Source organism: Aspergillus wentii, assembly GCF_001890725.1.
Source record: "Aspergillus wentii DTO 134E9 unplaced genomic scaffold ASPWEscaffold_9, whole genome shotgun sequence".
NCBI lineage: Eukaryota > Fungi > Ascomycota > Eurotiomycetes > Eurotiales > Aspergillaceae > Aspergillus > Aspergillus wentii.
The window spans coordinates 1732511-1752407 of NW_024467840.1; the positions used below are offsets into that span (position 1 = coordinate 1732511).

At 46.3% G+C, this 19897-nt stretch overlaps 7 protein-coding genes across 7 annotated transcripts; 4 read left to right on the forward strand and 3 right to left on the reverse strand.

Annotated features, from left to right (window-relative positions):
- Window positions 1–280: 280 nt before the first annotated feature.
- Window positions 281–1389, forward strand: ASPWEDRAFT_121048 (TBCB family protein; the record flags this gene model as incomplete). Its single annotated transcript, XM_040829041.1, has 3 exons — window positions 281–556; window positions 766–985; window positions 1055–1389. 3 exons carry the CDS (start codon window positions 281–283, stop codon window positions 1387–1389), a joined length of 831 nt encoding a protein of 276 aa, XP_040684405.1.
- Window positions 1390–1795: 406 nt separating this feature from the next.
- ASPWEDRAFT_120584 (Cupin domain protein) lies at window positions 1796–3987 on the reverse strand (the record flags this gene model as incomplete). The annotated part of the gene is made up of 5 exons (XM_040828999.1): window positions 1796–2022; window positions 2112–2360; window positions 2417–3625; window positions 3679–3842; window positions 3923–3987. 5 exons carry the CDS (start codon window positions 3985–3987, stop codon window positions 1796–1798), a joined length of 1914 nt encoding a protein of 637 aa, XP_040684406.1.
- A 399-nt stretch (window positions 3988–4386) lies between these two features.
- Window positions 4387–5421, forward strand: ASPWEDRAFT_32885 (ribonuclease H2 catalytic subunit RNH201; the record flags this gene model as incomplete). The annotated part of the gene is made up of 1 exon (XM_040833722.1): window positions 4387–5421. The coding sequence occupies one exon, from the start codon at window positions 4387–4389 to the stop codon at window positions 5419–5421; it is 1035 nt and encodes a 344-aa protein (XP_040684407.1).
- Window positions 5422–5696: 275 nt separating this feature from the next.
- ASPWEDRAFT_121192 (uncharacterized protein) lies at window positions 5697–10008 on the reverse strand (the record flags this gene model as incomplete). The annotated part of the gene is made up of 8 exons (XM_040829055.1): window positions 5697–5820; window positions 5876–6710; window positions 6769–6804; window positions 6868–7023; window positions 7325–7428; window positions 7751–8305; window positions 8354–9312; window positions 9376–10008. 8 exons carry the CDS (start codon window positions 10006–10008, stop codon window positions 5697–5699), a joined length of 3402 nt encoding a protein of 1133 aa, XP_040684408.1.
- A 161-nt stretch (window positions 10009–10169) lies between these two features.
- Window positions 10170–12222, forward strand: ASPWEDRAFT_46386 (WD domain protein). The gene is made up of 2 exons (XM_040836750.1): window positions 10170–10408; window positions 10461–12222. The coding sequence occupies exons 1-2, from the start codon at window positions 10245–10247 to the stop codon at window positions 11998–12000; spliced, it is 1704 nt and encodes a 567-aa protein (XP_040684409.1). The 5' UTR covers window positions 10170–10244; the 3' UTR covers window positions 12001–12222.
- A 3211-nt stretch (window positions 12223–15433) lies between these two features.
- Window positions 15434–17598, reverse strand: ASPWEDRAFT_55251 (YdiU domain protein; the record flags this gene model as incomplete). Its single annotated transcript, XM_040838181.1, has 5 exons — window positions 15434–15634; window positions 15696–16801; window positions 16857–17007; window positions 17065–17095; window positions 17237–17598. The coding sequence occupies 5 exons, from the start codon at window positions 17596–17598 to the stop codon at window positions 15434–15436; spliced, it is 1851 nt and encodes a 616-aa protein (XP_040684410.1).
- Window positions 17599–17845: 247 nt separating this feature from the next.
- ASPWEDRAFT_63199 (uncharacterized protein) lies at window positions 17846–19314 on the forward strand (the record flags this gene model as incomplete). Its single annotated transcript, XM_040838688.1, has 5 exons — window positions 17846–18213; window positions 18403–18444; window positions 18529–18719; window positions 18898–19111; window positions 19153–19314. The coding sequence occupies exons 1-5, from the start codon at window positions 18190–18192 to the stop codon at window positions 19312–19314; spliced, it is 633 nt and encodes a 210-aa protein (XP_040684411.1). The 5' UTR covers window positions 17846–18189.
- Window positions 19315–19897: the final 583 nt, after the last annotated feature.

Consider the following 19897-nt stretch of genomic DNA (forward strand, 5'->3'; position numbering starts at 1 on the left):
CCCCCCCCCACCCTTCCCATATAGCTTCCTCATTTATTATATCTTCAATATTTTTCCGTTTACATATTCCCTGAAACACAGTGGCTTTATCATCTTTCTCCTGTTCCCCGCATAAAATAGGTGGACGCTGGAACAACAGGCTAACATTTCATCAATTGCTAACCTCCCAAAAGAGGACTACCTTGGCTAATTGCGCATATTCCATCAAAGGCTCAACCGGGAAGAAAATAAGTTACAAAAGAGAGAAAGAAAGAGGGAAAACAAGCCCAGCCAGCCCATAATGGCATTTCAACCTACGCCGATGGACATTTCCATCGCCATCACCACGCCCTCTTCTACGATTGCAACCAATGCCGAGCCCACTCTCTTAACTGAGCGCCGCATCACTCCCACATGGACCGTTTTACAAGTCAAGTCCAAGTTGGAAACTATGACTGGTGTTCCACCAGGTTGTCAACGCTTACGACTCAAGGCACCGAGTCGTCCTGACCAATGGGTTGATGGGGATGAAACAATTATTGGGGACTGGGGCTTGATTAAAGGGTGCGAGATCGAGGTATGTTTTTTATTTCTATGGTGAATGCTTTTATCTCTTCCTCCTTCCTGGGACATTTCGTTTTGCTAAACGAATGGCTTTTGTGGCCGTCACTTGAACCGATTGAGTCTAGATTGCAGAAAACATCGTGGGGGAATAGAGAAACGCTTCAAGGTCTTCTCGGTTTGAAATCTATAATGCAACACGCTAACGCCACACGATAACCATAGGTTCATGATTCCCGACCTCAATCTGCACGGCCGAATTTCAATGACCTGTCTTCTGTTGAGAAATACGTCCTCCCTACATCAACGTATGAATCGCTGCCGAATTCGGTTCTTGCATGGAAAAAGAACCAGAAACTTGGCCGCTTTGACCCCAATTCTCTCTCACCTGAAGAATCCATGCTTCACCAGACAGAGAAGGATAAAGTAGAAATCCAGAAAAGACGTAAGAAACAGGAGACTCTTTATTCTGCTTAGCATCTTCCCACCCATCAGAATCTAACACGGCAGACAGACATTGTCATCTCGAAACGTGCCATCATTCTTCCATCATCACCTCCGCATATTCGACGGGGAACCATTCGCTTCGTCGGGCCTGTCCCAACAATACCTTTCCCCGGTGTGGACATCACGGTTAATGAGGAATCAAGCATGGACTCTTTCCCTATCTGGATAGGAATCGAGCTTGATGAACCTACTGGGAAAAACGACGGCAGTGTGGGTGGCAGAAACTACTTCACTTGTCCGAACAAAACAGGAGTCTTTGTGAAGCCTGAAAAGGTTGAAGTGGGTGATTTTCCACCCTTGAGTTTGGATGACGAGCTGGAAGATGAGATGGAGGAAATATGATGGTGGATCTTTTCTAGCCGGACATTCGTCACGCTAAAAAAGGAGCAAGAAGAATAACTGGGTTGCAACACGGTGTATACATATAATTCCATTCAAGATACTCAAGTAGATCCACTCAGACCAACCTCCCGCTTATAATCGTTCGTACTCAAATCGCCGACAAAACAAGGAAAAGAAACACCGCCATCCCAATAACCGTACACTAAATCGCTAAAAACGGAAGTCAATAGCCCGGGGTGGGCTAAAAAAAAAAAAAAAAAAGAAGAAAAAGGCGAAGATCAATCCCGCATCCACAGGAAGTAGGGAGAAACGAGCCCTTATTACAAAAGTGATCGACAATGAACAGGTATCAAAAATGACGAAAAAAATGTGAAGTTGGCATAAAAGGCGTTCCAGACAGAAAAGGTTACGATGCTTTCGATTTACTTCCAGCCTTCTGCTTGCCTTTCCCTTTAGGTCTGCCCTTCCCAGAACCAGTGGTACGGCTTGCTTCTGCAGGAGAATCGCCCTCCATAAGGATAGACTTCGAAGCCAATGCAGGGCCAGAGCCGTCGTTTTCCATGGGAACACAGCCTTGTGTGAAAAATAACCGGGCATCGTTTTGATGTGTATTAGCGAAACTGTAGTAGTTGCCTGTGATTTTCAAGATCAGATTGCTTTTCTTGAGCTCGAGGGAAATTCATGTGGGGAAAATATTTGCAGATAGGAGTCGATTGACTTACCTCTCGGAACTTGAAAGACGCATCCCTTTCCAGCGCTGAATTGCACGCCTGACACATCAACCTGTACCCGGCCATGGCAAACATAGAAGACCATATGCATCTTTTTTGAGTTCTTGGGTTTCTTCACGCCTCCAGGGGGAAGTTCAACAACGCCAGAACCCAAGAACGAAGAGCTGAGCAGTTTGGCAAATCGAAACGTAGAATCCTTAACATCCCTAGTCTCAATACCCGATGGCGCGTATGCGATATCTGAACGACAAAAGTCAGAATTTTTGAAAAGCCACCGCGAAAATACAACAGCTTACCAAGAACCTCCTCCTCCTCAATACCGGCCTGGGTCTCCGGGTCCCATTTTCTAATGTAACCATGGAGCACTCCGCCTTCTTTCTCCCAAGGATCAGCGTAGTCTTCTTCTTCTTCCTCCTCGTCCGATTCTGCATCTTTATTCTTCCTCGATCTGGACTTCTTAGAAGATCGACGTTTACTTGTCTTCTTTTTCTCGGGCTCAATTTCTTCCGATCGAATGACCTCCCTAATGGTCGAAAGAGGATATCGCTGGCCTTCGGCGGCTTCTCCATCGCCAAAGACGCACCGTTCATTTTTCCAGTATGCGAGAGGCCTCACAGACACCCTGCCCGACCGAGTGTGGGTAGCACTGCTCTCTGTGGGTATTTCACGTTTGAGAATATACAATCCTCGCTTCTTCAAAGGCCCAGCACGGTCCGCGTAATTCTCAACAACCTTGCTCAATTCGGGGTTCAATGACACTTTCTCGTCCTGGGGTTTTTTATCCGAAGTCTTTGCTTTCTTCAATGCCCTTTGTTCAATCACTTCATTGCCGTCTTTGCGCTGGGATTTTGGGGGCCTTCCAGGGCGCTTGCGCTTCTGCGTAGACTCTTGCTCATCCGCTTCCTTTAGCTGCGCAGTAGGTTGAGTCTTGTTCCTGTTGCCCAATACATCCTTCTTGCTCCGGGGAAGGGGCTTTGGTTGTTCTGTTTTGCGAGAATCCGACGCCAAACTTGTGAATGATTTCTCGTCTGGGTCATTTTGATCGGGTTCCTCCGCACCTACAACAGACTGGTCGCCGGCATCGAAGTTGTTAATAAAGTCGTGTCGTATTTGTTCAAAAGTATTTTCATCCCCATTCAACTGGCTGTTTGTGTCGCTGTCAGAAAAGTCTACCGTAAATGCTGGCTCGGATGTCTTGATGTTTGCCTTGTTCTTTCTCCGCGTGCCGTTCAGGTGATTCGAAGATGGAGCATTAATGGAGCGATTGGTAAGAGGAGACACATCCTTCCGCGAGCCTCCCTTTCCGCTTCCTAGACCCTTGCCATCGGAAGGGCTAGAAGAGGGAGCATCATGTTGCGGGCTAGGGGAAGATCGTAAGCCTGGGGTCCTCCGCGGCGAACCCGTCAAACCGGTCTTCATGGGAGACCGTGCAACGGGAGGTGGGAAGTAAGACCCCCGTCTGCTATTTGCGCCGCTAAGGAAATCTGAAGGATCGGGTGCATTTCCTTTAGTTTCAGAGAGTGAGCTCAGCGCCTGCGAACTGTGAGGCTGCGCTTACCCTCATCCATTGACATACCATCCGAGCCCATCGTAGTTTCGTTTCCATTGATGTTGAAGCCATCTTCTTGGGCCGGAGATTTCTCGGGTGATGAGAACATCCCTTCGATCTCTTCCATTCCATGCTCGTCGAGCCGGCCTTCCTTCAGAGTAATACCAGTGCGCCTAGGGTTATAAGCCGGATCAGCTTTCCATGTAACCTGTTGATGATGGTTGACAAACAGTCTTCCATCGCAAACACTAACCTCCCAAGTGTACCAACATTGGAATAATCATAATCGCGAGCTTTGCTAGGCCCTCGGGGAGCCATTGTCGCGGAAGTTCAAAAAATGCGGGACTTCGTTTCAGCGACGGGCATCAAAGCAAAAGCAAAAATGAGTTGAATATCAATTTCTGGGAACCTATATCAACTCTAGGCCGGAGTTGACTGGGCAAGCCAGGATGTCGTTGGTAAAAAAAGACGGGGAGCAGAAAGAAGAGATGGTAAACGCTGCGGAGGGGAATTGGAATTCCATGCTGGGCGGCGAGCAACACGCGCGGAAGCGCCGCTAGTCCGGAACGGTTTTGGACGCGTCCAAGTTCATTTTCAATATCTTCTGGGACACATTCATGATCGCTATTTGTTGTTGTCAAGCCTTGATCACTCTTTGAAGCTTTTCTCCTTGGATTCTACTGGTCAAATATTAAGCTATACAGTCTATACTTTGCGATGGAGAATACCAACCGGGGGGCTGACAATGTGCCCAAAGGGACCAATACTTTTATCCCTCCCAGTATAGATTGCGCCCGGTTGTTCTCTGGTGAATCCTTTTCGTATTATTCGCCTTGCCCTGTCGCAATTACGAGTCAAGACGTATCATCGGTCTCCCTCGATGATGCCAATGGATTTACGCCATGTGTTTTGGGTGTCGACGAAGCCGGCCGTGGACCTGTTCTGGGTCCCATGGTTTACAGTGCCTTCTATCTACCACGCGACCTCCATCACTCCCTCCTAGCCCGAGATCACAGCTTCGATGACAGCAAAGTCCTTACGCCTGGTGTGCGCGCCAATTTGATGCAGATGCTTTGTACCCCGGGCCATTCCCTTTTTGAATCCTGCGGGTGGGCAACAAAACTTCTTTCTGCGCGTGATATCTCATCGGGGATGATGCGACCGGGGGCCGGGGCCTACAACCTAAACGCGCAGGCAATGGATGCAACTATTGAGATTATCCGCGGGATTGTAGAGGAGCGAAGTGTGGATGTCAAAGAGGTGTACATCGATACGATTGGAAATCCGGCAACATATCAACAGAAGTTGGAGCGGATTTTCCCCACACTTAAAATCACTGTTGCGAAAAAGGCGGATTCTCTGTATCCTTGTGTCAGTGCCGCAAGTGTAGCCGCGAAAGTGACCAGGGATATTGCCCTGGAACTGAGCTACGGAATAGTGCGCGAAGCTTTGAAAATCGAAAAAGGCACCACCGAGGGCTGGGGCAGTGGGTATCCCTCTGACTCCAAATGTTCCAGCTGGCTTCGAAAAAATATGAACCCAATCTTCGGATGGGGTAACGAGTGTCGATTTAGCTGGGGCACCGCAAAGGAAATGCTCGAAACGAAAGGGGGCACCAAGGTCGATTGGCCGGTCGAAGAGGAAGAGGGAGCGCAACTCAAAGACTTTCTCTTGCTGTCTGGCACAACAAAGGGTACAGATCGAGATGATCTGCGTGATTGGTATGGGCACAAAGCAGCAGAGATTCTTTGATATCCATGGCACTGCTACCGTGTAATGGGCCCCTGGATGACGCTATGATACCCCGTTTTGTTTATTAACTTTCGATGAATGATGTAATATAATAGTACAATCATGAGTGATTCAAAATCCAGACCCGCTGGATATCTCCATAAGAACTCCCTAAGAGAGAAAGAAAGAGAACACAAGAATGTGGTGCCGTGATCAACCACCCTAAGAAAGCAAATACAGCACTCTTGTCAAAATGGAATAAATGCTTTGAGCGTTTATAAGCAAAGACCGAAATTTCAAAGGGTTGCAGTCGGAAAGTAGTAGTTATCCCACAGATATTCATAATCTTCAACAACGCTACCCACCAAGTCAATCAGCGGTTTACCCTTCATCTTTCCGGTCAAATATTTCAGCCAGGACCTATTTATTCATTGTTAGCCTCAAAGGGGACAGGTGCAAGGAAAGATGACCATACTTGGTAATCTTCTCATAAAATGCACCACGCATAAGCCACCAGCCCATGGCCCACCCACGCTTCCTCAACTCCCCTCGTTCAAGTCCTGTGAGTCCTCGAAGGCCTCCGGCAACTCTGTCCCGGAAATCCGACTTGGCGAGCTGTCGGCAGCCGTACTCCATTCCAAATCCAATAAGCCAAGGTCTCCAACTTCGTTTATCCCCACTCCACTTCTGCATTGCCAATGCATAAACTACTGGCCGAAGAATGTATAAGACTTCTGCTAGCTGACCTTGACCAGTAACTCGGTGCAGAAGCGCGTTGGGTGGCTTGATATCATCGGCTGTAAGTACCTTTGAGATAAGATAGTTGGACACATCATTCACATCAGGCAGGGATGGAAGCGACAGTCCCGTCCGTGGCATGGTCCAGCTCAGATCAGATGACCGCTCGCTCACGGGGATCTGCATCCCATTCCAGTCACTGTTTTCCTCTTCTGCAGATCTCGGATCAACTTCACGCTCTGGCAAAGGAGGACTAACAAGCGGCCGAGATTTAGTGAGGCGGAGCAAGAGCAAGCGGCAAATTGCTTTGGCGGCTTCGATGAAGATAACAACGCGCCAATGGATCTTCTCGCCACGTCGTCGCGCAATCATTTCCCAGAGCAATTCGGTATATTGAATCATTTGCAAAGTGAGTGCCACTTTGTGATAAAATGGAGAGCGAGAAGTCCAATACTTGGTGTATCGAGAATGTGGTGTAGGGGTCTGTCGGTGAATGCTTGGTGGGAGCCTGGAAATTACTCGTGAGACGAGGGAATCGTGGTATAATGATAGAAGTTGGACCCCAGAGTGTACTATTTGAATTTAGAGGATGACCAGCGTTTACGGGGGTAACCTAGCTCTTGAACGTACCGCATTCCGAGGATATCTCAGAGTCGCGGTAACGGCCTTGATAACTGTCAGTCCTCGATCTTGATGTACAGGATTCGGTGATCATATATCTGCTCTAACCTGGTATTATGTATGTTAAGGACCTCAGCGCAGACTCGACTTGGCCTACAGAGCTGGCGTTCTTCGTCACAAAATCTTCATATAGCGGAAGCCATTTGGACGGTTGCAGCAACGCTGCAGGTATCAGGCTGTTGGCTTTCTGCGCTGACTCCATGTCTCAAAGGATCCGTATTAAATCACGGATGCATCAAAAAAGACCTGAATTCGAATGACTTTTTGGGCGAAAGACCTGGAGCAGACGAGACGACTGTAGTAAGATGAATCAGATGGCCGATGATGGACAGTACGGCACGTGTCCCGCGTTGGCCAAGGAAATTGTACCGAGGTTCCCTGGATTCGGTAGTTACGTACGTATCTCCAAACGGCAGACTAATTACGAGTTGACATCGAACTCTTTAGTCAACATTAAATACTACGTACATGGTAAATTTATCATAGATCTCTCTGAGCTCCACACGAAATAGCGCATACCCACATAGATACCATTTCAGTGATAAGGCACACCAAAGCAAATTGTATTGGTGTTGAGACTGATGGCTCTCCCAGCTATAATGTTTATCTCTGCACTGAGACTTACACTCGCGAATATATACCTTCACTTTTCAGGAATACTTCTGCGGGATCAGATTTATGTAATACTTTCCGGTAATCCTTGTCCATCTGCGATTTCCATAGTAGTTTGTGAGTGATATGGAGGATTACCTTAGATATTCTGGGGAAGGCTCTAACAGGCTAATTCATTTTAACTTACCAAATTCAGATTGCATCCGGTCTTATGAGATAATGATTACTGCATAGAGATATAGAGTCCCGTGATATATTTAGTCAGATATACAACAATAAATCATGCGTTGTGGATTAAATGATATCTCCCTAATATTACTCATCTGCAAACTTCCATAATCCCTCGGGGCGGGTTGCTTCTTTATATCGTTCCATAATCCTTTCACTCTCTAGCTTATGAGCTTCTTCGTGGTCATCGTCTAACTCCTGTGTACTAGGCATGTCAGCACGCCAGAATCCAGGGGGCGTGCGTGGGCGCTGATGATTATGCCTGTGTTTTCCAAAATCATTGGCAAGACGCTTTGCCTTTGCCTCCTGAAGGAGATCCTCGCGCTCTCTTACACTCGACTTATGGATCAAATTCTTTTCGTCTCCCATGTAATCTTCAAGTATCATTTGATCTTTTTCGTCCTGGCAATATCCATTCGCACGGGTCGGCAGACCACCAAGGCGTACCATAGCCCGGAATTTGTCTCCACAACAGTCTGGGCGCGTACAACCACTTACGAATTTCCGCTCATCTTTTCGGCGAACAACAGTGTCAAACGCGAAGTCAAGACCCTGGTTGTTCTCTGAATTTATTTTGAAATGGCTCAACTTTAGTCGGTGACGCGGGAGAGTTCGGTAAGGTTGATCATTGGAGCGCACATCTGATCTGCCATCACGATCGTCGGAATGACGTCCAAGAGTGTTATCAGCAAACTGCTGCGGTGTATTTTGTCTTTCCTGTGGTGATTTCATCTTCGAAGCGCTATCACTTGCATCAGCAGCACATGTCCACGTTGTTGTTGTTGTTGTTGTTGTTTTTTCCGGACTAACAGGGGCAGAGGCACGTAAGCGTTGTCCTCCAAAATCAATCGAGACTCCGGGGATTTTTGGTATTTTCAGTGGTGGCTTGGAAGGCAACGGTCTTTCAAGAAGATCTAGTAGACGGGACTGGACAGGTCTGCCAGTAACGCTCGAGATCGCTTGATCCATTGAGTTGGACAAAGACTTGTCCAATTTTTTTATTGCTTTAGCGCCCGGACAGCTTTCATCGCCGTCTTCTGCAATCAAAGGTATAGCATGCCTGGTGACCCTTTCCATGTTTCTCTTTGGTTTCATATCTGCTCGACTTCCGGGGTAATTGGCGGTCCGCAAGTTACTATCAATGGGCTGAAGTAGTGTAGTGTGCTGAGACAACCCTTTATCTGATGCATATTGGCGATCATTGCGATGGTTTTGCTGCGGACCTCTAATTGGCACTGACCCACTACCAGTGAAAGCACCAGCGTGATGTTGGTCGAAACCAGAGCCTTTCTTCTTTCTTGGTGTCTCGACAGTGCTGCCGATATCGTCCAAATTCTGCGTTCCTGTAGGGACACAATACTGCCATGGGTTTTGCAATGGGCTGGAAGACAAGTCTTTACTTTTGATGACAACGGGCTCCTCAGATCTACCTGTTTCCAAAGCACCATTTTGAGATGCAAATTCCGGTGATGACGATCGCTTTCTTTTCAGAGTCCTAGGCACCGGTACAATGGAGGCACCAGAGGGGTGATCAGTTGAGATAGCTTCTTCACTTTCAGATGAGGCGGTTGACTGTGTTGAAATTAAATCCGATTCGGTGTACAATAGCTGAACTTGCCGGTTCCCATTGCTGATCTCAGTTTTAGCCTTCGGCTTATGGATGGTTGTATCCGAGCTGCTTTGGGCCAGATGTGGTCCTGCGGTCAGAGTTTCAACTCCTTTTTTTTGGCCGACGGATGATGATGGCTCGAGCACAGAGAATCTCGGTTCTGAATCTGACAGCTGCACTCGGTTCTTGCTGTTGGTTCCATGAAGCCTCCGGAATTTTACCGAGGTGCCATCTAAAAGCGTAGTACTAAACTCCTCGCCATTAAGGAAGCCTTGCCATTGCTCTAGCTTTTGTTTCTGTTTCTTGATTTGTTTTCTGAGTTTTCCAGATGTTTCAAGGAGCGTCCGTGTTTCCCTGTATAGATCTTTGTATTTCATACGCAGTGCTTTGTTCTGTTCCTTCGTGTCTGGTTCGTCACCTTCCACGCCGTCCCTCTCATAAAGCTCGGGAATATTTCTCGGTGCATATTTTTCTTCTATGCAATCGTAGAAGTCGACGATCTTTGGATCAATCTCAAACGAGCTCAATTCATCCCTTAAGACTGAGTTTTCGTACTCGAGTTCCCCAGCTCTCGTTGTGGTAATTATTTGCGTGTCATTGGCGAGCTTGACCTTTTCTTCGGCTTTCTTGACTCGTGCATCGCAAACAGCAAGCTCAGAATTCAATCGTTGGTAGGCATCATCAAAAGAGGTCTCAAAGGTCTGGGCAACAGATGTATGGAGTTGTCTTAGAATCTCCATCGAGTTTGTTTTGGTGGTACGGAGTACGGAGGAATATGTCAGCCAAACTACGCGTAGAACGCGCCCATGACATAGACTATCTATTGGGAGCTTATCGGCACTCGGTTGTTATCTAAGCGACCCTTTTGACGTAACTTAGCATCATTTCCAAATCGCCATTCAGCAAGCCCTCCTTATGAAGTTGCTCGTTCACGTGCAACTTGCTGTATATACGCTCTAGAGGCTTGTTTTTGGAAATGTCGAAACGATGCAGTGATGCTATATCTACTGATATTTTTCTGCGGAAGCGTATATGTATGGTTGAAGATCGCGGTGTCGACCGCCTCTCGTCCTTGAGCGACGAACTGCTGCTTCATATCTTGTCCTTTCTTCCAATCCGGTCACTAATTAGTTGCCAGAGGTGCTCGGTTTGTAATTCATTCATGTCTGTGGCTGGCTGACGCGATTTACAGGTTGTCACATCGGTTTCATGCTTTGGCCGGAGACTCGGAGCTCTGGAAGAGGCAATATTATTCACAATGGGTACGACCTCGTGCACGCCGATTAGCAAATGTGAGACGTTCCACCTTTCCTTCGTCAAAAGCAGAGTACTCGCCCAAAGTGTCAACATGGCTAGATCACAGCCATCTAGCGGGAGATGGGAAAATTACAAATTGGAAAAGGCAGTATCGACTTAGGCACAACTGGTCCAAAGGCATTTGTCGGGTGACTGAAGTCGAATTTCCACAATATTCATCCCCTCAAATGCTAGCAAAGTTCTGCGCCGGTGTTGTTATTACAGCAGACTCCAATTCTGGGCTCCGGGCTTGGGTTGCAAGGAATCCGAAATCCTGCATAGCAAGGGTCTCTTTCTCAGAATCCCAGACGAAAACACGTTTTGTACCGACAGCTTTAACGGCAACCCGCGGTTTGAATCCACATTTGATTGATATTGCAGTGGGGTTTCAGAGCGGATATATCAGCATGTATAATTTGGACCTCGAAACATCACAGCTAAATTTACGCTTTACTTATGCTGGATCTGCCGATGGGGCTATAAGCGCAATGGCATCATCGTCTCCATATATTCTGACAGTCTCACATCATAAGGATCTTTCGTTATATGAAATCTCGTCTGGGCTCAACGATCCGGGAAAGCCTGGTTTGCCAAAGGGAGCGCGCCTTCTTGCCTCTCTCAAGGCGGACAATATCGTAGCACCAACATCGCTATGCATTCGTGTTGCTCATTCCGAAATAATCGCCTCTATTGTTTATAGCTTTTTTCATCTTGGCTGCGGCTGGTCACTAGGGATCCAGGAATTACGCCTGGACAGTAATGGCCAACAGCTCGATTCGCGGCTTGCGACAACTGTGGACTCTCAATACAACGCGCGGTCTCTACAACCACTGGGCCGATATAGGGGGGGAGGTAATTTGAATTCAGGGCATCGGTCCTCACACAGTGAGCCATTCAGAATATCATCTGAGCCGACTATACTGCACCAAGAGCCGCCTACCTCAATATCATATTCACATCCCTATCTTCTGGCTTCCCACGCGGACAACACTCTCACTATGCACCTCGTTGTCTCCACATCCACGGGTCTTTTTGTCAAAGGTGGCCGAAGGCTTTGGGGTCATACATCATCGGTCTCCGCTGTGCAAGTTAGTGATCGTGGCAAAGCAGTATCTGTTAGCTCACGCGGGGATGAAATCAGAATATGGGAACTTGAAACAATTATATCATCTCCATTTGGGGCACAAAAGACATTGAAGGGAGAGAGCAGTATCCCGATTAGCCCCGAAAACAAGCGATGCGAAAGGCAGGAAGGCGTCAGCATAATGTCTGGCATCGCCAGCTTTGATTTTAAGGAAACCCAATTGATCTCCGATGGTGCATCTACTAAGCTGGCTCAAATACGAGGCTGCGTTGGGTTTGATGATGAACGAGTGCTTCTGCTTCGAGAGCGGGAAGTTGGAACACAGTTACTTGAATGTTATGACTTCACATGAACCAGACATGTGAATAGATCTACAAGCCTCCCTCTCTGATTCTTTATCAAACGGATGCCCAATCTCTCTTAGTGTGTGTTTACGTAGAATCCAGTGTTATTCCCCGCCAGAATTAATTTTTGTCTATGTACATAAATAATTCTTTCTGGCGTCCTACTTCGGGTTCTCATATCTACATATCACGGCGACCACCATTGTCTCCTGTGGAATCTTTGGCCTAGGTATCTCCCCATGGTCTGAGGCCTGAGGCAAGATCCGCTTATTTGATTTTTTTTTTTTTCATACATAGTTACTATTCCGATGGTTAGTTAGAAGATGATATCGAAATTACACCAACAATCAAGGTGTACATTTCTGGGGACCTTGGAGTGCCTCATATATAACATAAGGTATGGACAGGTTCCGTTTGTATCTCGGACACCATCTAAGTTGCCCCGCTACCCAGTCATTACTCTCGAATAAAACATCAATTCCACATGGCGAAAGGTCACGGAAATCGGCTGCTGCACTGCCTTCGGCCGCCATTCAACCTCCCAGATATTCCATATAGCTAACCCTTACAAGCAACATCGGATGTGACCTACTCATTGATAGATTGCAATGGATACAATCACCAATCATCTATAGTCAGATTATGACCATGTCAGGATAGCAAACGCCAAATGGTCTGACGATGATGCTCCCCGAAGCAATCAATTCTAATGACGCTGCCCCCTCTACTGGCCTCACTTACGGCGCATCCTGAGTCTTTCTACCGTGGTTTAGCCATTGACATACAGGATATTATCCGAGTCTAAATCATCCATTTCTAAGGGGTTGTTTGTGGCCAGACAACACCTGCCCGGAAACGAGTTCCCTCAAAACAACAACCTTCCTGTTGCCTAGTATAATTTAAGGCGGCAGCTTTAATTGTAGGTTCTTTTATTCAACTTCTCTTTTCGTCTAACTTATTTTATTTTCGAGAAAGGACCAGGCTTGTTTTTTTTTTTTTTTTTGTGTGCCCATCTTTGCTGCAACGGTCAGTCAGAAATCTAGCCAGGAACGGCGGGAACTGTCTCTCCCCGCACTAACGTTAGCATATCTCCATTGCAATAATAATTTTGTTCCTGCTAATCAATTTCTGATCGCCACTTCTTTCAGATCTCTCATCACGCCCTTTCTCATAATCAACCCCTTCCAATCCCATTTCATACCATCTATCAAAATGGAATACCAAGCTGGAGGCCGTGGATGCTTTAACTGTGAGTTTACATAAAAAGTACTTGAGAATTCAAGGCGTGTCACAATGTGACTTTTTTTTTTTCCCACATTCAGCAACTTTTTACTCACATCAACGATTGCCCTTCCCCTCCCTCCCCTCGAAAAAAAAGTCATTCTTTATAGCTGCATTTATCCCATTGAACTCGGCTCAGCTTGGAAAACCTGCTGTTCATCTTTGATACTGGATTGATATTCTCATTGTATTTCATTTGTGCGGCCAGGTGGAAAAATTACACAAGGCTTTTTTTTTTCTCCCCCCCCCAACCCCCCCAACTAAAAAGACATGTATCGCGGTTCTCTCTTTGGGAAGATAAAACTAGAATGACTTTTGTTGTGGGATCAATTTGGTGGCTTACTCCGCTCATCCTGATTAGAAGTATGCAGGGTCACATCAGTGCGAAAAAAAAAAAAAAAAGAGAGAGAGAGAGAGAGAGAGAGAGAGAGAAAACTAACTTTTTTTTCCCTTCAACAGGCGGCGATGCTTCGCACCAGGTAAAATAACATTCCCTAAACTCTCCCAGCATCTGGGGCTCATTTCAATCCATGAACATGGGGTGGTGTTAAAGACATGAAGCTCATACTCTTTTGCCTCTAGGCCCGCGACTGCCCCAAGAAGGGTACTCCTACTTGGTATGCCCTTATCTCTGTCCTATTCAAAGTGCAATATGGCTAATCCGTTTACAATAGCTACAACTGCGGCGGTATGTCATTGTCCCATGCTTACTTGGTTATAAAACAGTGTTATCTTTGATTCTCTTGGTTTCTAACAGAGTTGGGAAAAATGCAGGACAGGGACATGTCAGTAAGTAAATCCAATACTCCATCTCTACTTATCATTATTTCCAGAGAGAGTATGCCACTGACATGTTTTTTCTCACTAGGCCGGGAATGCACAGTAGCCCCTAAGGAGAAGTCTTGCTACCGTTGCGGTGTTGCCGGCCATATCTCCCGTGAATGCCCTCAGGCAGGCTCTGGTGACGGCTACAGTGGCCCTACTGGCGGCCAAGAATGTTACAAGTGCGGTCAAGTCGGACACATTGCTCGCAACTGCTCTCAGGGCGGTGCTTTCAGCGGATATGGTGGCTTTAGCGGGCGCCAGCAGACCTGCTATTCTTGCGGTGGCTTCGGCCACATGGCTCGCGACTGCACCCAAGGCCAAAAGTGCTACAACTGTACGATCGGTTCAGCTCGATTTACTGGAATTGGCTAATAAAATCACAGGTGGCGAAGTTGGCCATGTCTCCCGCGACTGCCCTACCGAAGCCAAGGGTGAACGTGTTTGCTACAAGTGCAAGCAACCCGGACACGTCCAGTCAGCCTGTCCCAACTAGGTCGGCATCCCCTTTGGATCGTTTGTCTCTTCTATCGCGCTAGTATACATGGAAAGAGGCTCTTGAGAAAATTATCTCCGATTGAGCCGTGTCATTTGCGACGATTTGAAGTTCCATGTTCTCCTTTTCTCTGAATCCACAGCGTGGCTACGTCTTGGTCTGCGAACCTGGTTTTCAGTACTATTCTCCTACCCCCCCCGGTTCAAAGGTATCCGGGTGATACCAGCTTCTAACAATGTTGATGATATTATGTCTTCTGATTCCAAACACGGGCAGGGAGAAATATTGGTTTCAAAACGGACAGGCGGTCTGGATTGATGGACAAATGTGATGGATACCCTCTGATGTGACGCGGAAAGCTAAAATTGTCCACAAATTTTAAAACCCCCAAAAGCAATCTTGATTTAACATTGTTTACCTTTCATGGCTACTTTGTACCTAGCTTCATCATTTTATAATGTTGAGTCCGGTGAGGTTTATAAATTACACAATCCAACCATGAAATGAAAAAAAAGTACAGCAAAAGCTTGACGCTTGGTCCATTATGCTTATCGTATGCTTAAGTCATTTTCTTGGGGTCTGGTGGCCAATTCTATAGTGTGATCCTATCGCGAAGCTATCTTATACTATCCAATACTAGGGTCCTCGCAGCTTTCTATACCTTTGCCCCTCTCCCTGAGTATATCGAGCCCTACTCTTGAGCCAATATCTACCCACAGACGTTTCGTGGATTTTCTTCAAGGGCTGAGGTTTACAGGTCCTAATATCGAAGTGTGAGACTTTCAATAAGTTGTGGCATTGCGGATATATCAATTGTGGGAGAGTAATAACAAGCCAATGCTTCATGAGCTGCAGCTGCACATCATGGCTCTCTTGTATTTAGGAATATCACCACAGAACCGTTCCTCCTCTTCCTTGTCCAAGTCCCATTCGTCTTTGAATGGGTTTAGGGCCATTTGCATCACACGCCCAAGAACATCCCGGTCTCCTTTGCGTTCTACACGTTCAATCACTTCATCAAGAACCCATCCGCGTGGAAGGAACTGTAAAAAAACAGCCTTTAGTAAATAGGTCGAGCAACTCGGGATATAATTTGATACTGACCTTGGGGTTAACCTCTTTCATGGCTTTCTGTCTTTGTTCGTCGCTACTTGGGCCCCAATCCTCGAGAACCCGAAGTCTCCAGCTATCGAGCCATCTGCCAATGCGTTCCTTTGCAGTGTCCTCGGTGTATCCAACCCCACCAAACCCTTCACTGTGGAAAAATATAGGAGCTACATCTTTCCTTTGGTCCTCAGTCTCAACATCGGTAAGTGCCACATGAGAAAGTCGCCTGAAGAAATGATTGAAGTCAAGCTCCAGAGCCTCTAATGTATCGAGCATTTCCGAGAATAGCTCCTGAAAATCTGATTCCTTTTGGGTTTTCAACCCAAGTCTTCTGCCCATGAGGCGCTTATACTCTGTCAAAAACACGGCCCTAAATTCATCACCCGTTCGCTCGATGATATCTTCTGCTCGCTTAATGACAGCAGGGGCAGATTCCTCTGTTAACCCCTCCCTGACGAATTTTTCTTCGTCAACTTTATCCCCAGCACCAATGAGCTCCCCTAAGGATTCCCCGAGCCGTACCAAATTCCACCAAATTATGGTAGGCTGGTTCTTGTATGAGTACCTCAATAATTGATCATCATGGTTTGGCGTATAATGAGGGTCAAAGTTATCCATAAAAGCAAACGGACCATAGTCAATCGACAGGCCATAAATCGATGTATTATCAGTATTCAGAACGCCATTCATAAAACCATATGCCTGCCAGGAGGCAACGGTTTTTGCATTGCGTCGAGCTATCTCTCGATACAATCTTGCAAATCGGTTTTCCTGGATGCCTTGGTGCTCTTGTATCTCATTGGGGGAGATACCTGTGGCAGGGGTATCCACAATGGCTGAAGGGTGCTCTTTACCCAATGATACAGCTGCTGGAAGGGATTCCCAGCCCTGAAAGACATCTTCGGCAACAAATGTTGCTAACTTCCTCACCAAATATCGGTCACCACGCGCACGTAGAAGATCAAAGGTTCCGATTCTTAGCCAGGATTCGGCAAACCGAGCCACTATGGCCCCAGGTTCAATGCGCTCCCGCAAGACCTTCGACTTCGGCAGTAAAGTGATGGACAGTGCTCTTGTAGTAGGTATGCCAAGAGCATAAAGGGCTGGCAGATATTTCGTTAGCACCGTCGGATTTTTGGATATGAGCTGCTTTTATACCTTCTGACACGATAAATTCACGAATGCTCGATCGAAGAACAGCCTTCCCATCAGCGAAACGCGAGTAAGGTGTTCTTCCAGCCCCTTTAAGTTGAAGCTCGTACCGGGCGTTTGTCTTAGGGTTAATGCTCTCGAAAAGACTAATTGCACGCTATTTCAAAATTAGAAAAAAAGGTACTCCCAGTTCATGTTTGGAGGGAAAACCTACACCGTCTCCAAGCTGCCCCGCCCATGAGCCACTGCAAGTCTGTCAACACGGAAGATTTGATTTGTGGGGAAAGATACGAGGGTTTTGTGCATCATACAATTGCCATCCTTCGGGTCGTTAATACACGGTCAACGGAATTGAGGGCTGGAAGGATTTGGGTGATATTTGAGACTTACCACCGTAACACTGTGCCCATGGGTAAATTCCTCCATTCTGTTCGCTCCAAAAGATTTCGTTTCCAGCAACCATCGATTTGAACTGAGCCGTGTGTTCTTCCCCTGGTTTCAGCCCAAGATCATCCATTGCTTTAGGACTAATCCCTAAGAGCTCAGTATCCTCTGCTGTTTCCGGGCGAACAAAAGTATATAGAGCGCCTTTCACCAGGCGGGGACCAAGGGTTTCTCTTGGGGCTCCATGGGAGGATTCGGGGGTCTCGAATGCTGGATCTGGGGGAAGCTTGGTTGTGAAGACATTGGACTTTGATAACTCCGCGACGGAAACCCCCGCGGAGGCATTTGAAAAATGAGACGCCATTTGGGTGACGCTGTTTCGAATAGCCTGAGACTGGCGTAGAGTACTCCTAACAGACATTTACGGACCGTTTATCACAAAGAATGCTGGAAACCCCATGGAAACCGTTCAGCTATATAGGATCGAGGTATACAGTGCCACTGAAATTTGTGTGAGAATCGCTGATAACGTGATAGATTCGGGTTCGTAAGCAAGTTACTTCGTACCTACTACCTACAGGTAGGGAAGAGCCGAGCGATGACATCATCTTCCGGTTATGAATGATACCCAGATACCCCTGGTAACTGAGTACATATGTCATCTCTGCGCCATCCTTTCTTTGATAACTACATGGGCAATCCTTCTATTTCTATTTTTTTTTATAACCCCAAGCTACAGTCAGCTTACCGCACACCGCACTGAATCTTGGCGGAAAGAACATATTAATCACAGTACTTCATACTTGGATAAATAAATGCCACTTAAATATATCACTAAACTAAAAAGGCGCCTGGAAATATACATAGTAAGGTACTTAATTATGCCTTATATATGTGTGTATTTTATGGTCCATTCTGGTTGAAATAATAATACAAATTAACCCACCCCTCCACAATGTTAAACATGGAACAGATTTTGGTGGTTCTGAGCAATGAGCATCATACACCATCAATATTAATAAAAGATGGTTCCGTAATTGACATTTACATAAGAGCTGCTAAGAAAAAGAAAAGAAAAGAAAAGAAAAGAAAAGAAAAGAAGGAAAACGAACTAGTTACCTTGTGCATATTCTGACTCAAACATCTAAAGCGCGTAATTCACCACTAGATAATTCTGAGTGTGAAGTTGAATGATCATGTTTTGATTCAGGTTCCTGTTATGAGTTCAATAATTCCCAGCTTGAGACCCTATTTTACAAAATACAATGCTGTTTGTTAACTACTGCCGTAGTAGCTTGGATATGACACAGGAACTGCCTGGTACAAGACAGCGGGAGACACCAGTATTAATCGTGAACTTGTCGAGTCGATAAAGACCGCAATCAAGCTAGGTTACTATCATCTAGATGGAGCTGAGGTCTATGGCCCTGAAGCAGAGCTGGGTCTTTTTTACCAAAGTGGTGTAGAGAGAGAAGAAAACTTTTTGTGACAACCAAAGTCCAGAAAAATATCGCAGGCATCCCAAATGCAATTGAAAGAAGCCTGGAGAAGCTATGTTGACTTGTATGTAACATCATACCAATGGTACCATTCATGCGTTTTGGAACTGATCATGCTTGAAGGTACTTGATCCATTCGCCACACTTTACGGTGCCATGGAAAGAGTAAAGGACGCTGGAAAGGCTCGATCGATTGTGGTTTCCAATTTTCTGCAATCTCACCTTGACACAGTCTCAAAAAGTGCCAGAATTCCTCCATCGACCAACCAAATTGAGTACCATCCATATCTACAACACGGCAATCTCGTTCCATTCCAAAAAGATAAAGGGATACAAACAGCCAGCTATGCGCCCTTGACTCCCGCTACCTGGCGAAAGGTGGGCCTTTGGATGAACTGCTATCCAGACTGGCAACCAAGTATGCAGTCGACGAAGGAGAGATCTTGCTTCGATGGTCCTTGAATCGTAGTATTGTTACCATCACGACATGCAGCAAAGAATCACGCCTCATCAGCTATCCGCGCGCCCCAAATTTTACATTGACACCAAAAGAGATAGACGGGATCTCCGAACTCGGCTAGCAGAGGCATTTTAGAGTGTTTTGGCCGAATAAATTTGCAATTGATGATCCTTCATAAAAAGTATGGAGCGAGTGGTGTACTGGCAGCAATGCTTTACGAATTGCCCCTAAACCGAGTGAGCAACGGGTCAAGGGTCAAGGAAGGTGGTAGTATAGTATCTTTTACTCATATTTGATGACCCTGAGGGGGACTTGGGTTTGTAAGACTGATGAGATAGAATTTTAGCCCACTTGAGTACTGCTCTACTCTATTCTGTACCTAGTCTCCTTGGGTGTTATTTCCTATGTCAAAAATAAGAACAATAATAGCAACAGTACATAGATGTAGATGGAACAATTATCCAGGTTAACAACTAGTTACCTAGGCATTTACCTACAGGTAGGTAACTACCTGGTTACGGAGTACTCCGTACTGCCAAGAATCTCCGCTCCAACGGCAGTTCCTCTTTCCCAAGACAGTCAGTCAACCAATTAATCAACCAACAAGCTAGCCAGCCAGCCCCCTTCATGGGTATTCCCTCACGACCCCAATGATCCAGAAAAAAAAGTACTGTGACCAAAAGATTCTGATTCCATTGATGCAA

Coding starts and splice junctions, on each gene's coding strand:
- ASPWEDRAFT_46386 (XM_040836750.1), top strand. CDS start 10,245: ATGTCGAAACGATGCAGTGATGCTATATCTACTGATATTTTTCTGCGG. Junction 10,409..10,460: donor TCACTAATTAGTTGCCAGAG/GTGCTCGGTTTG, acceptor CGCGATTTACAG/GTTGTCACATCGGTTTCATG.